This window comes from Staurois parvus, unplaced genomic scaffold (assembly GCF_062004578.1).
Source record: "Staurois parvus isolate SC_StPar_1 unplaced genomic scaffold, SC_StPar_1.0 ptg000019l, whole genome shotgun sequence".
Classification (NCBI taxonomy): Eukaryota; Metazoa; Chordata; class Amphibia; order Anura; family Ranidae; genus Staurois; species Staurois parvus.
The window spans coordinates 23,068,056-23,085,300 of NW_028317815.1; the positions used below are offsets into that span (position 1 = coordinate 23,068,056).

Below are 17,245 nucleotides of genomic sequence, written 5' to 3' on the forward strand. Positions count from 1 at the left end.
CCCTACTGACCTGTGCTATGATTGGACACAGAACGAGTTTGTCAGCAGGTTTGAGACACTGATTTTGTCTGAAACCTGCTGATTGTCTTTGTTCAATCACAGCACTGAGTTATGTGATTGCAAACACACAGAACAGTGCTCTGACTGAAAAGCAGGGAGGAAAAACAGCCAGATCAGTGAGTAAAAGCAGCACACATCACACTTGTTAGGCACACAATTAACCCCTTGATAGTTTCTTGATATTAACTCCTTCCAGGATTGCTGTCAGTAAATTTACAAACGGTTTGTAAAAAACAGGGGCTGATCATTTGTTGTGTTGACTTTTTAGTGTAAACCAGTCAAATTACTTGCTAGGGTATTGGCAGTATTTTCGTATTGTTTTTATACTCTTTAAATATACAAAGTCTTCATTTTTAATCTGTCATTTTTCAGGTTGTCAAAAAAAAAAAGTGTTCCATCAGTAAATTTTTCGCATTTTGTCAAAAAAATGCTTCGGGAGGTTGGAAAAACTGGTCCCTTTCCAGTCAGTGTCCTTAGTACAGTATTACATCTAGTCACTGTATTAGTGTCCCTCCCAGCCAGAGACTGTTAGCACCAGATTGCCTGCCACACTATAAGTTGCTGATCACCACCATAGTATTATAGCTGTGTAAACTCCAGTAAACACGTGCTGGCCACTTTATTAGGTACTCCTTGCTGGTACGGGGTTGGACCCCTTTTGCCTTCAGAACTGCCCTAATACTTCATGGCATAAATTCAACAAAGTTTGGAAACATTTCTCATGGATTTTGGTCCATATTGACAAGATAGCATCATGCTGTCTGCAGTTGCTGCAGTTTTGTTGACTGCACATCCATGATGCGAATCTCCTGTTCCACCAAATCCCAAAGGTGCTCTATTGCATTGAGATCTGGTGACTGCGGAGACAAGTGGAGTACAGTGAACTCATGTTCAAGAAACCAGTTTGAGATGATTTGAGCTTTGCCCATGGTGCATTATCCTGCTGGACGTAGACATCAGAAGATGGGTACACTGTAGTCATAAAGAGAAGGATATTGTCAGCAACAATACTCAGGTAGGCCATGGCATTTAAACAATGTTCAATTGGTACTAAAGGGCCCAAAATGTGCCAAGAAAATATCCCCCGCACCATTACACCACCAGCTTGAACCGTTGATACAAGGCAGGATGGATTCATGAATACATGTTGTTTATGCCCAATTCTGACCCTACCATCTGAATACTGTAACTGAAATCGAGACTCATCAGACCAGGCAACGTTTTTCCAAACTTCTATTGTCCAATTTTGGGGAGCCTGTGCAAATTGTAGCCTCCGTTTGCTGATTTTAGCTGACAGGAGTGGCACCCGGAGTGGTCTTCTGCTGCTGTAGTCCATCTGCTTCAAGTGCGTTTAGAGATGGTATTCTGCATACCTTGATTGTAACTAGCGGTTGAGTTGCTGTTGCCTATCATCTCAAACCAGTCTGCCCATTCTCCTGACATCAAAAAGGCATTTTCATCCACACAACTGTGGCTCACTGGATATTTTCTCTTTTTCGGACCATTCTCTGTAAACCCTAGGGATGGTTTTGCGTGAAAATCCCAGTAGATCAGTTTTTTTAAATAATCAGACCAGCCCGCCTGGCACCAACAACCACGCCATGTTCAAAGTCACTTAAATTCCCTTTCTTTCCCCATTCTGATGCTCGGTTTGAACTTCAAGTCGTCTTCACCACATCTAGATGCCTAAATGCATTGAGTTGCTGCCATGTGATTGGCTGATTAGCAATTTGTGTTACCAAGCAATAGGTGTACCCAATTAAGTGGCTGGTGAGTGTATTTGGTATTAGTGTCCCTCCCAGCCACTGTCTGTTAGTGCCAGATTGCCTGCCACACTATACATTGCTGATCATCACTATTACCAGCACGGCGGTGTAATTTCCAGTATATACACCATGGTTTGCTGATGCTATATACATTTTGGCTTAAATTTATGAAGACATTTGAATTTTGTATTAAATATGTTTGATAAGAAAGTAGAAAATCTTTTTTCCAAAAATTTTTTTTGTTTACATATTAAAAAAAGTAACAAAAACCCCAGCGGTGATACAATGCAGCATGACCGAGCAACTGCCAGTTAAGGTAGCGCAGTGCTGAGTAGCAGAAAATGCCCTGGTCACGAAGGGGTAAAACCTTCATGTTCCACACGGTGATGGCTCACATGTACTTTAACTCTTCCCTTCCGTCTGTGGATACACTGTAAATAGGAGTTCCATCCTACATGGGAAGGACGAGGGGAACTTGGCGGAGCACGTGATTCGGCGTGCCCTTCACCTGCCAGGCACACAGCGCGAAGTACAGTCCTGTATACGGGGCACACTGTCCTCATATGTCCGCCTGAGTGAAGACATAGGAGGGCGGCTGTGCTGTGCCCGTCTACGTACACTTCGAGAGCTGCTTCCCCCTATGGAGCACACCGCCATCCCTCCTCCCGGGCCAGCTCTCCTTCCCCACACACAACCGTTGACATTCAAACCAAACGTCTCCTCGTTCGTTTTATACACAAACACGGCTCTGACGTCACGAGCACAGGCAGTCAGGTTAACTCTTCCACAGCACAGCCTTCCTCCCCTGAGCTCGTCTTATCTCCCCATCTCTGTCTCTCTCTCTCCCCCGGCCGTCACAGGTTAACCGGACCGCATTCATTCCGGCAGCCAATTGCAGGCGAGGGGCGGGCCCCCTTTGCTTGCTCAATCCGGGTACTGTTGTGAGCGGAGGGCTATACCCTTGGGGTGTAGCTAGTGGTCTCGCGCATGCGCAGTGCGGGCCCTCCGTCATTATTGTAGAGCAGACAGGGAGACGCTCCTGGGAGCAGCAGCTGTACAAGCCGGAGCCTGGGGAGGGAGCGTCTGGACGGCTCCTCGCCATCATCAGCCCTCATCCGCCCCGCTCTTCTCTCCCCCGAGACATCGGCATCGCCGACAAGGTCCTCCGCGCCCCCAGCAGCCGTCCAGCTTGCCGTGTCCCCCCCCCCCCCCCGGCCCCCGCCCACCACAGCCGACTGAGCCGAGCTGAGAGGCGATCGGAGGAGCTCCGTGCCGCTGGGCTGTCACCATGGGATGTACACTGAGCGCCGAGGACAAGGCGGCGGTGGAGAGGAGTAAGATGATTGACCGGAACCTGAGGGAGGACGGCGAGAAGGCGGCCCGGGAGGTGAAGCTGCTCCTGCTCGGTAGGTACATTCCTATAGACCGCAGAACCCTCCTCTGCACTGACAGCCGGGGGCGCCATTGTGTGTCTGCATCCCCCTGCCTCCCATCACATGTGCCCGGCACTGGGTGTGGTGGACCGAGCATCAGGCCGGACCTCCATCACTCAGGATGGGCAGCCGATCACAGATCGATCAGACCATTCTGCAAACACTCAAGATGGTCAGGCAATCAAGAGAGCGATCAGACCACTCTGCAAACACACAGGATGGTCAGCCGATCACAGATCTACTAGACCACTCTGTAGTCACACAAGATAATCAGTTAATTGGAGAACAATCAGACCAGTCTGTAATGACACCAGATAGTCAGCCGATCACAGATCGATCAGACCACTCTGTAATCACACAGGATGGTCAGCCAATCGGAGAGCAATCAGACCAGTCTATAATAACACCAGATAGTCAGCCGATCACAGATCGATCAGACCACTCTGTAATCACACAGGATAGTCAGCCAATCGGAGAGCAATCAGACCAGTCTATAATGACACCAGATAGTCAGCCAATCACAGATCGATCAGACCACTCTGCAATCACATAGGATGATCAGCCGATCGGAGAGCAATCAGACTACTCTGTAATGACACCGGATAGTCAGCTGATCACAGATCGATCAGACCATTCTGTAAACACACAGTATGGTCAGGCAATCAGAGAGCGATCAGACCACTCTGCAATCACATAGGATGATCAGCCGATCACAGATCGATCAGACCACTCTGTAATGACACCGGATGGTCAGCCGATCACATATCTACCAGACCACTCTGCAATCACACAGTATGGTCAGTCAATCGGAGAGCAGTCAGACCAGTCTGTAATGACACAGGATGGTCAGCCAATCACAGATTGATCAGACCACTCTGCGATCACTCAGGAGGATCAGCTGATCAGATCAGACTACTCTGCAATCTGGTGAGTCGGTCACAGATCGATTGGACCACTCTGCAATCACACAGGATAATAAGCTGATTACAGATCGATCAGACCACTCTGCGATCACTCTGGAGGATAAGATGATCAGATCAGACCACTGCAATCTGGTGAGCTGGTCACAGATCGATTAGACCACTCTGCAATCACACAGGATGATCAGCCAATCAGGAAGCGATCAGACCACAATGCAATCACACAGGATGGTCAGCCGATCAGATCGGACCACTCTGCAATCTGGTGAGCCAATCACAGATCGATTGGACCCCTCTGCAATCACACAGGATAGTCAGCCGATCACAGATCAATCTGTAATCACAGACTTCCATCATGTCTGACTGCTCTCCACCCCACTGCACATGTCCCTGGGAACAGCACACACCTCCCCTTTTGATTGTACAATCTGCAGATAGGGAGTGCAAGGGCTTGCCTCATCGCATACACATTGATGGTATTTATTAGGTAGGACTTCATATCACATAGATTTGGAAACTTAAAGTTAATTGTACAGAGATTGTATGTCCAGATTGAAACATATATAGTGATCCGGCAGGCCACACGTTGATCTGTTTTTTTTAATTAGCCAGCAGGCAGATTGGGGAAAAAAAAACTAAATGGATTGCCCCATCCACTCATTCAAGGTGGATGGAGGAATCCTCCCCACTGTGCGATTTGTATCCCTGTCATTAGAATATAGTGATCAGAGCCGCAGGGGCTGATCAAATGAAAAATTCCCAACAATCATTAGATCAACTCTTCTCAAACAGGAACAGCCATAGATGGATTCAAATTTGGCTAGTCCTTGACTCCCGGCTGAGCCAGCTGAATTCTGATCCACCTTTGGCAAGGTTTAGTCTTACCATACTTACTCCAATCTGAGCATACAATCTCTGTACAGTCAGCTTTAGATTTAGGTAGCATCAATCCAGCCTTCTATCATACAGGATTAATAGTCAGTCACAGATGAAAACTATAATCTGAGGGCCAGTGTAAACTAGCCAGTCAGGCAGGCCTTGCACTCCATACCTGTTGGTACGTAGTAGACAAGTTGCAATCCAGTTGATCAATCACCTTTAGGTCTATCTACATGTACACTATATTGCCAAAAGTATTGGTACGCCTGCCTTTACACGCACATAAACTTTCATGGCATCCCAGTCTTAGTCCGTAGGGTTCAATATTGAGTTGGCCCACCCTTTACAGCTATAACCGCTTCAACTCTTCTGGGAAGGCCGTCCACAAGGTTTAGGAGTGTATCTATGGGAATATTTGACCATTCCTCCAGAAGTGCATTTGTGAGGTCAGGCACTGATGTCGGACGAGAAGGCCTGGATCACAGTCTGATCACAGTCTCTGCTCTAATTCATCCCAAAGGTGTTCTAAGGGGTTGAGGTCAGGACTCTGTGCAGGCCAGTCAAGTTCCTCCACCCCAAACTTGCTCATTCATGTCTTTATGGACCTTGCTTTGTGCACTGGTGTGCAGTCATGTTGGAACAGGAAGGGACCATCCCCAAACTGTTCCCACAAAGTTGGGAGCTTGAAATTGTCAAAAATGTCTTTGTTTGCTGACGCCTTAAGAGTTCCCTTCACTATAACTAAGGGGCCAAGTCCAACCCCTGAGAAACAGCCCACACCATAATCCCTCTCCAGCAAACTTTACACTTGGCACAATGCAGTCAGGCATGTAACGTTCTGGCAACGTCCAATCCTAGACACGTCCATTGGATTGCCAGACAGAGAAGCATGATTCACCACTCCAGAGAACATCTCCACTGCTCTAGAGTCTAGTGGTGGCGTGCTTTACACCACTGCATCCGACGCTTTGCATCTCACTTGGTGATGTAAGGCTTGGATGCACCTGCTCAGCCATGGAAACCCATTCCATGAAGCTCTCTATGCACTTGTGTTAATCTGAAGGCCACGTGAAGTTTGGAGGTCTTGAGCTATTGACTCTGCAGACAGTTGGCGACATCCGCGCAGTGTGCGCTTCAGCATGCACTGACCCCGCTCTGTCATTTTACATCGCCTACCACTTCGTGGCTGAGTTGCTGTTGTTCCCAGTTGCTTCCACTTTGCTATAATACTTCTAACAGTTGACGGTGGAATATTTAGCAAGGAAATTTCATGGATGGACATATTGCACAGGTGGCAACCGATCACGGTACCACACTTAAATTCACTGAGCTCCTGAGAGCGACCCATTCTTTCACAAATGTTTGTAGAAGCAGTCAGCATGCCTAGGTGCTTGATTTTATACACCTGTGGCCATGGAGGAGATTGGAACACCTGAATCCAATGATTTGGAGGAGTGTTCCAATACTTTTGTCAATATAGTGTATGTAGTGCAAAAGCCTGCCTGATGTGGGATACACATTGATTAGTTAGATTTTGGAAGGGGAGAGCGGTCCTCACAATTTTGGTAGATCTAAACTTGATTGAAAGAAGTTATGTTGTAGCATATGTGGTGAGCATAAGGAGCTTCATACACATTCAAATCTAGCCATACAATTGATATTCTAGTTACCAAAACTATGTAATATGAGGACCTACCTGATCAATCTGCGTCAAATCAGGCAGGCCCTTGCATGACATAGTTGATGGTAGCTCTAAAGGAGATTGTACAATCAGATCCTTTGCCTAAAACAGTCCATACATGAGTCGAAAAACAATCACCAAATCGCTGCTCAATTTCCATACAATTATGCCTTCGTTAGTTTGAAAATGGCCCTGCAAAAACTATTTTTTTCCTTTAATTTGCGTTTTTCATTTTCATTTGGCTTGTGTGCATCTCCCTTTTTTAATTTTTTTTTTTTTTTTTTGAATGAGTCTCCCATCAATGATTAAAAAATAATTTGTTCTTAAAGAAATTTCCAGGATGTTCGGTTATTTTCTATGGCCACATGAAAATCGCTTTGGGCACACTAATTATTAGAAACTTGAACAATCGTTCTTTTGAAACAAAATGTCATTTGTTTTTCGATTTGTGTATGACCTGCTTAAAGTGTTACTAAACCCACACCAGTAAAACCAGTCTGTATATGCATTAAAGTATGCTTGTTATACTCACGGTGGAACCTAAGGGGTTAATCCTCTGCTTTGTGTAAAAATGCTGTTTGATCCTGACTTCTCTGATTTTCCCCTTCTTCCAGTGTCCCCCTCTTATCTCCTGATAAGACATATCTATGGAGACACTCTGCACATTCTCAGTTTGGTGTGTATTGCTAGAGGTTTTTTTTTCCTTGGAAGGCTGCATGTGATCAGCACACGGCCAATCAGCACTGTCCAGACAGAGGGTCAGGGGTCATGCAGCCTCATAGAGCAGTCAGAGCAGAATTAAAACTCTTCCTACAAGCTTTAACATGTGCTCAGCTGGAAACTAATAGAAGCCATAAGACTTCTGATGATAAAAGGTATTTAGCAGTTTATATTTACTAAAATAATTGCATTTCCACGTTGTGTTTACTGTGGGAGACCAGATATAGTGAATGCAGGGTCCTGGGTTTAGTGACACTTTAAGGGTCACCAAACATGTTACCGACTGACCATACAATCTCTGTATAATAAACTTTTTAGGTTTACCTGAACTGTGTGATTTGAGGACCTACCTAAACAATGCAATCCGTTTATGTCTGAGCAGCCAGACCCTTGCACTACATACTTGTTGGTAGATCTAAAGAAGATTGTACAATCAGATTGTAACCTGTATGGTGGTCCTCAGTGGTGGTCAAACATATGCGGGACTATAATAACCCATTAGTCCTAAATGAGTGCTGATGCATTGCTGTGATAGCAGTGAGTAAATAATGGGCTCATTAGAAGGAATGCCTTTAATTGAAGGCAATCGATGGGCTCTGGTAAGTGCTGTGCTGATGGCCAGCCTGATATGTATGTGGAGGATTACTGCAGATTATTGTACAGACAATCCAATCTGGACGTCTTTAGATGTCTATCAGGAGGATGTTGGCAGGCTGTGTTCTGACATTGGCATTTGTTTGTTCTTTTTATCTTTGAAAAGGAAAGTTCCTTGTGTTTATCATTGTCTAAGGTGACTTGTGCTGCCACATTGGGGCTGTGCTGGACGCTATTTTCATTCTAACGCATAGACTTTATTTCTGTACAGAAATGTACAACTCAAACCACCATCAACATCACAACATTGCTGTGGCATGTAAAATTTTACTGAAATGTCAAAAGTGACCTTTCAATAAAGTTCTGTGGGGAAAAAAAAAGTAAACAGTGCTAGGATCGGCCACTCAGCTCACTGGTGTGAATGAGCCCTTAGATCAGCCTTTCTAAAGCGGTAGTAAACCGCACTTAAAAAAGTTTTCCCATGCAAGGTAGTATCCTAATGTGCTAGTATGCATTGCATACTAGCACATTATGAAGGAATTGCCTTAAAGTGGTACTAAATCCGGGACCCTGCAATCACTCCCACGGTACACAGAACATGGAAATGCTTGTATTTTAGTAATTAAAAAATTCTAAATACTAGTGGTGCACCAAAAAAATTCTGGTGCCGAAACCAAAACAGAAAATTCAAGATGCACTTGGCCGAAAACCGAAACGCGCAGTTTTAAAAAATGAATATATATTGTTTGGAACAAAATACACTGATTAACAAAAACAAAGCAATATATACACCAATTTTTTTAAAATATGAAAGAGGATGTTACGGCGAGTAAATAGATACCCAACATGTCACACTTTAAAATTGTGCACGCTCGTGGAATAGCATGAAACTGCGGTACTTAAAAAATCTCCATGGGTGATGCTTTAAAAAGTTCTACAGGTTAGCAGTGTAAAGTTACAGAGGAGGTCTAGTGCGAGAATTATTGCTCTTGCTCTGATGTTTGTGGCGATTCCTCGCGTGTTTGGTTTGAACACCGTTTACATATGTGGGCATGGCCTGCATATGTGTTCACCACTACATGCTAGCACCCCCGTGGGGGGGGGAAAGATGTGGGGTCTTATTGACCCCATATCACTCCATAAAGAGGACCTGTCACTGCTTATTTCTATCACAAGGGATGCATGCATTCCTTCTGATAAGAATAAAAGTGATCAAATTTCTTTTAAAGGAACACTGCAAAAGGAAAAAAATAATTAAATAATTTTTTTTAAAAAGGGGGGGGGATGGGGGCAATTTAAAAAAAAAAAATGTATTTCATTTTTTTTTCCTTTTGCACTGTTCCTTTAAAAAAATTGTAATCACTTTTATTCTTATCACAAGGAATGCATGCATCCCTTGTGATAGAAATAAGCAGTGACAGGTCCTCTTTATGGAGTGATATGGGGTCAATAAGACCCCACATCTCTCCTCTGCAATGTAAAGCATTGGATCAAAAAAAAAAGCATTGGTCTAGTGCTTTTTAAAGAAAAAAAAAATGGCCGGCACGGGAAGTGGCATCGCTCGAGTCCTCCAAGGGCATAGAGATGGGTGGCAGCCATCTTTCCTTCACTCATCTCTATGCCCAGCACTGGGATCAATGGTTTCTCAGGTTTGGCTGAAAACTACCAGTGGTGGCAGTGGCTGGTGGGCGAGGGGCAGGGTTTTTTCAGCACCTGTATTTGTGCTTTTTTTTGTTTCTATTATGGCCTAAAGGGGTGTTTTTGGCTGAAATTATGGTACATCCCTACTAAATACCTTTTCCTATCAGCAGTTAAAGCAGTCTTGTGACTTCTACCACTGTCCAGCAGAGCACATGTTAAAGCTTATAAGAGAAGTTTTCACTTTGCTCTAGGAGGATGCATGACCCCTGATCTGTTTGGACAGTGCTGTTTGGCCCTGTGCTGATCAAATGCACTCTCCCCCCCAAAAAAAAAACCTTTCTAGCAATACACACCAAGCTGAGCATGTGCAGAGTCACTCCACTCTACGATATGTCTTGTCAGGAGATAAGAGGAGACACTGGAAGAAGGGGAGGATTAGAGAAGACATAATCAAACAGCGGTTTTACACAATGCAGAGATTTAACCCCATAGGTTCCACAGTGAGTATAACAAGCATGCTTTACTGTATATACAGACTGGTTTTACTGTTGTGGGTTTAGTAAAACTTTAAAACAAAGCCCACCAGCGGCGTGCTGCAGATGCTTCCATCTTTACCCGGTCTTCCTTCCATGTTTGTGAGCTCCAGCCGTCTGACTGGCTGAGCCGCAATGATGCCACTCTCATGCATGCGTGTAGGAGTCCCAGACCATGGTGCAGTGCTCTGAAGGAACAGCGGTCCTTCAAAACGCATGTGCCAGCTGTGAAAAGAAGCAACAGTGCATGTTTAGGAGATATTAATTTTACCTACAGGTAAGCTTTATTATAAGCTTGCCTGTAGGTAAAAGTAAAAATGCGACATTTACTACCACTTTAATAATGATCAGGTCTTTTGGAACTCCTAGAAATCTACCTACAGCTCATGGTACATTAGTGCAGTCAATAAGCTGAGGAAAGTTTGAAATAAAAGTAGTAATGTGGCGTGCCCAGCCTAATTGACACCCAGGGAAATTAAATTTTGTCACTAGATTATTTCAAGCATAATTATCAGGTAAAGGAAAGTTTTGATATTTAGGCTAGGTTCACACTATGATCCCTATGACTAAGTCGGATATGACGAAACACGTCAGGGCGTGGCTGTGTGGTGATCGGAAGTGATGCAGGAGCGTTAGTGATCGAGTGTCCGGCAGTGGTGAGAGCACTGGCTCGGCTTTCTTTCCCTAATGCACATTTATGCAACATCTTTGGACTTTTAATTTTCTTTTGTAAGTGACAGTCCACTTTTGCAATAAAGAAGCTTTGTTTTGTACTGCACCATTGGGGTATTCTCTTCTTTTCTTTTACATGGCCATTATTTGAGTATGGAGTATTGGGAGAACAAAGGATTCCCTGATCATTACTTCTAATGTTGAAATATTGGAATTTATGAGCACCTGTTATATATTCTTGGTCGTTTTGAAAGGGAATGAGATTGGAATATCATGGTCTGGTTAATCTGTTTCCATTGAAGAATGTCTGTTAGGCTAATTTCGCCAACCATGAGAGTGGGAGGCAACACTTGCTGGTGAGTGTACACCTGAGAGGGGGGAACCCCATATTTTTCACAAAACATATTTTCTCACGTGGAAGTCATCCTTTAAGAGGTTTTTGAAGAACTTTTTGTTGGATAAATTAATATCATTTGTACTTTTTTTTTTTTTGGGACTATACACTTTTTATTCTTTATATATTTTTTTGTTTTATTTTTTATTTTATCCATTTTTCTGTTTACAGTATTTTCTGGCATGTAAGACTACTTTTTATACTTAAAAATATACCCCAAAAATTGGGTTGTCTTATACGCGGGGTATAAAATTTGAACCTTGAGTTTGTTTGGGTCAAGCTGGCTGGATGTCTGGTAATACTGTACAAACGGTATACCGCGCTGAGCCAAGCTGGCTCAAAACAAATGTCCCTATGACAGATTAATCTGTCAGCCCGCTGGATGTGTGGTATATACAGTATACTGCACTGAGCCAAGCGGTTTCAAAACGTACCGGTAGGACCCTACTGTAATCAGCCCGCTGGATGCGTGTATGTATGGTAGCTGCGGCTACATACAGTATACACTGGGCCAATCATAGATTTTGAAGAATTTTAAGTACCAATAAGTCACAACCATTTCAATAAAAAGATCTGATGTTTTTAAATTGTGTTTCCTCGGAAGGGGGGTAGTCTTTTACGGCGAGTATAGCCCAAAACCTATGTTTTACCTGGAAAATTAGGGGGTCGTCTTATACACCCAGTCGCCTTATACGCCGAAAAATACACATATATATTTGTCATTTTTCACACGGATAAGAGTTTATGTGCTACTTGATCGCTTGTTAAGTGTTCTTTTATGTGTTTCATAGGTTCACACTAGCACACACTATGTGTTCTGATTGTGGGAATCGCATCAGTTTTTGCAGCCATTCATTTCATTCATTTCCGCAGCATGATTGCGGGTACAGCAGCCGCCTGGTCAAAAAGACCATGCGGTTTCCCTGCGGATGTGTTATTGAAAAGGCGCGGGTACAGCAGCCCATTCACATGCAGACGTGGGCCGCAAGGCCTGCACTAGTTCGAACCAGTCCTTAGAGCCATCGAATAGCCAAATGTATTATGTTTTAAGTCAATGAAAAACATTCAACCAAAAACAGGTAATAGTCTAATAACATTCTCCCCCCCATTCATCGAGAATGAATGCATATGCCCTTCCACTGACAGAATTGCTATGAAAATTGATTTCTAAAAATGCCTCATAGTGTAGAAGTTTCTGCTTGCAGCGGGGCTAGATAGAAAATTTCCAGTTGCATTGATGATCGGTGTAAGTGGGAGATTAATCCACCATTGTTTAAGGGACCCCTAGCATCTTTTATTATTATTCTACAGGATTTATAGAGCACCAACAATCCTTAGGAGGAACCTTTAGGATTCTACAGAACCCTCTGGCTGAGAAATGTTGCTTAGGACTTCCCACAGTTTTGTGTTTTGATAGTCGCCCCTCTTCTAGTTTTGAAATTTCATCTTCTTAAATCCTAATGATGAACTAGTAAATCTTTCATGCGATAATTATATTGGGGGGGGGCGCGACTCTGATGATTTTCTCAAAATGCTCAGTGCCTTCCTGTGGAGCGAACGTAAAAGTGTTGATTGCAGTTGGCTTCAGTGATTTTGTAGTCACTGACTCGTAATAAGGCTGCAGATCAGGAAAGTTGGAGAAAAGTCAGAAGCTCTTCATAGTTGCTTTGTGTGAGTGATTCAGGTAATTGCAATGACAGTGAAGTCCACAACCATTTCAGGATAAGTGGTTAGGAATGCCCTCCTTTGGCTGCATTCACATTTGTCTGTTTTTATTATGCACGCATTTTAATTGCGATCAATGGAAACGCTTTGAAATGTTGATGTTCGTTGTAAAGTGTGTTCTAATGCAGAGACACACAAGCCTACAAACTAGTGAGAGTGAATGCAGCCTGTTAGATTCTGCTTGAAGCTTTTTGTTTAAAAAGTACAAATCAGTGGTCACTTTTCTTGAGGAAATAAACATTCCCCTCTGGGTGATCTATATACATTGCAAGGGTTTTAACAAACTTTGTTGCCAATTTCTACCTTTTGTTATTCTCAGAATAGCTGTCTGTGTCCATGTTGAATGTGAATGGAAGTGACTTTAAAATGATCAATCAGCTGTCCCACTTCCTGGCTTCTAATAAGGAAAGTGGCAGGGCCTGCCTCCCTTTAGAAGTGATTTCCCTTTGGGAGTATCTCACCAAACATTACATTTGTTGCAGAAGATGTCTGTAATTGGACTTGTATCTTTGTGCAGACTTGTGGGAAAATCAGTGAGCCAATCATACAAGCAGGGAATAAAATTTCTGAGTGCGTTCTGTACAACATCGACCTCCAGGTTGTTGTATTACATTGAATTTTACAAAAAATGACTGCTGCAGATTGAAAAGGAAGGTAATTTTTAATCACATTAAGTTAAAATATGGCTTGTGTTACAATTGTATATGCTCTATATTTTTTTAAATTGCATTTTTTTTTTCCACCCGACGAAAGTGGTGTTACCCTTTAAGGCTGATGACACATGAACGATTTTCTTGCAGCAATTGCCCTCCCACCTGTTTTTGTTTCAGGGATTTGTTGTTAGGAAAAGTATAATGCTTCTCTATGGGATCAATGATGGTGATTTGTCACTCAGCGATCGAGATTCATTGGCATTTTGGCTTGCCTGCAAAATCACTAGCGACCGTCATTCTGCTTTTCTGTGAATTGTTGCAGCATTCGCTGTGCTTCGCTATGAATCACTGAAGGAGAGTGATTTGCAACAGTGAATGTTGTAGCAAATGGCCAGCAACACTAATGATTAAATCTCTAGCTACAAATCGCTGGTTTTGGCAATCTGTAGCCGCGTTTTAATCCCTGCAAAAAATCCCCCGAGTCATTAGCCTTGGCCCGAAGTCACACTTGTGCGTGAGCATTTTTATGTTTTCCATGTTTGAGCGTTTTTATTGTAGCCAAAGGAAAGCTAGTTACTAGGAGGCAGAAGAGATGGTTGTTGGGTGTGAAAAATGCTAAAAATACGAGGTCGCTCACTAAAGAGAATCCTGTACATTTTCTGAGCGTTGAGGGGCAGCATGTTCCTCAGACGTTAAAAATGCACACTAGAAGAACATGGAAATCGGCTATGGCATGTTAGTTTGTAGAAGCACTCAATGAATTGGGGGGGGGGGTTTATAGATTTTGTGTAACTTTTTTCCATCCATTCACCAAAGTGGGACTGACCGTGTGTACTTGATTTGGTATACCAGCCAGTCATGTTATTACAACCCCAATTCCAAAAAATCAGGGCAATGCTAAACCGCACACTGCATTTATGACAACAGCATGGCTTCATTGTAGTAGAGTCCGGGTGCTTAACTAGCCTGCCTGCAGTCCAGACTGTTCACTAATTGAAAATATTTGGCTCATCTCAAACCCAAAAATATGACAAAGAAGACCCAGGACTGTTAGAATTCTATATCAGGCCGGAAAGGCGGTCTCTGCCGACTGGTATCCAATCAGGAACCAGCTGGTCCTATATAAACCTCCCCGGGTATGGCGGTCGTCACTTTCTGAAGACGCTGCTGGGCGAAACGTACGTCGGACCGTCGTCATGTCACATTCGGGAATATCCAAGCAGGGTGAAAACGAGGCTTGGAGTGCATGGTGGCCATTTTAGAAATCTTATATGCTGGAAACACTAGTGCTGGTTTATTGTTATTATTATACAGTATTTATAAAGCGCCAATAGTTCGCTCAGCGCTGTACATTACAATGGGAGACAGAACATGCGACAGTACAATAACAATACAATGCGATACACGAGGGGTTCAAGGGCCCCGCTCCTTGGAGCTTACAATCTAGGAGGGAGGGGATAGTGGTACAGGAGGAAATAGCTGTGGGGGATGGAGTGGTAGGAAGAGTGGAGGAGGTCGGGAATTAGCAGGGGGTGGGGTAGGCTTCCCTGAAGAGGTGGGTTTTCAGGGTGCGCCTAAAGGAGAGGAGAGTAGGTGATAGTCTGATGGATTGGGGTAGGGAGTTCCAGAGTATGGGTGACGCCCTGAAGAAGTCCTGGAGGCGGGCATGGGAGGAGGAGACCAGGGAACTAATGGGTTTATAGGCACCTGTACATATTAGTGCAAAATTAGCATTTCTGTGTAATTCTTGTTTTTTTATTAAAATACTACACTTGGAGAGCTATTCACTTGTTTGATTCATTTAATGGTCGACTGCATTCCCACAGGAGGAATATCTATAAAGCATCTCATTGGAAGGCATATTGTGAGCCTTTACATTTGGCTATCATTAATGAATTTCCAAAAGGGAGAAATGGAGAACATACCATAAGAGGGTGGTCCCCTATAAAACCAAAGGCATATTTAACCACCGTAACTGGGGTCAAAAGATCTGATGAGTGAGCAATTCACATTATACGTTTGGAGCATGTGGTGAACATACAGTCACGCCTGGTTTCTGTTTTGATTTGGGAGAGATATAAGAAGCTGCAAAGATTGTCACTTCATATATGGACGTTTTTCACCATTCACTTATATATTGTTAATATTGGTTTGCAATTGTATGAAGTTACCAGATTTGGTCCATTCACTGGGAGGCATGTTCCAAGTTTCAGGTACTTTATATAGGGATTTTTGGTTTATTATTATTATTATTATTATTATTATTATACAGGATTTATATAGCGCCAACAGTTTGCTCAGCTCTTTACAATATAACGGGAGACAATACAGCAACAATACAGTTCAATACAAGAGGGTTAGGAGGGCCCTGCTCCTTGGAGCTTACAATCTAAGAGGGAGGGGCTAGTGGTACAAAAGGTAGTAACTGTGGGAGATGGACTGATAGGAAGAGCAGAAGATTCCATTATTAGCTGAGGGCAGGATAGGCTTCCCTGAAGAGAGAGGTTTTCAGAGATCACCTAAAATTGAGCAGAGTAGGCGGTAGTCTGATAAATTGGGGTAGAGAGTTCCAGAGGATGGGGGAAGCTCTGGAGAAGTCCTGGAGATGAGCACAGGAGGAGGAGACAAGGGAGCTAAAGAGCAGGAGGTCATACGAGGAGCTGAGAGTACGGTTTGGGTGATATTTGGAGACAAGATTGGTGATGTAATTTGGGCCAGAGTTATAAATGGCTTTATATGTTAATGTTTTGAATTTTATCCGTTGGGCAATGGGAAGCCAGTGGAGGGATTGGCAGAGAGGGGTGGCAGATACAGAACGGTTAGTAAGGTGGATGAGTCTGGCAGCAGCATTCATGATAGACTGAAGAGGGGATAGCCTGCGATGAGATAGGCCAATGAGGAGGTATATTCATTTTGACATAATGTAGCGCCCATCTATTCTATTCCTATTGCATCTTCTAGTGGAATTTCCACCACAATAGGGGCAGCTTCACATTAATCATTATCACATCATTATTTTATATAGGTTTTAACTAGGTTGGGTTCATGCAGTAGGGGGCATGCAACAATTTTTTCAGGCACCAGGTATAGGGAATTTTGGTAACACATATCCCTTTTCTAAATGCACTTATAATATATTAATATTTTTGAATGTAGCGCCTGCCTACTTTATTTTCCATAGGAATGGGACAACATTCCTCTCCTAAAACTCCAGCAACTGGCCTCCTCCGTTCCCAGACAGTTCTATAGTAGAAGATGGGATGCTACACTGGTAAACATGGCCCTGTCCCAACTTTGATCAAGATGTGTTGCTGCCATCAATTTCAAAATTCTTCTTTTTTTCTTAAAATGGTCCATTTTCTCAGGTTAAACATTTGATATGTTTTCCATTTTCTACAGTAAATAAAATATGGATTTATGAGTTCTGCAAATCCTGGAATTGGGGTTGTATTTTAATTTTTTGAAATGCGTTTCACGTACCCGTGTGTGTACTTTCAGATGTCAATGTCTTGTTGGAGAATGTGAGGTTTCTTCTTCCTGTGGCTATAAATACCTGTAATAAATAAAATAGATG

The 17,245-nt window shown here is 43.2% G+C and overlaps 1 protein-coding gene across 1 annotated transcript in view; it reads left to right on the forward strand.

Moving 5' to 3' along the window:
• Window positions 1–2,800: 2,800 nt before the first annotated feature.
• The window catches only part of LOC149472955 (guanine nucleotide-binding protein G(i) subunit alpha-1), a 129,628-nt gene continuing 115,183 nt past the window's right edge, over window positions 2,801–17,245 (forward strand). Inside the window, exon 1 of the mRNA XM_089685824.1 lies at window positions 2,801–3,232. Coding sequence (XP_089541950.1) covers window positions 3,115–3,232 — 118 coding nt within the window. The 5' untranslated portion in view covers window positions 2,801–3,114. The remainder of the gene's footprint in view (window positions 3,233–17,245) is intronic.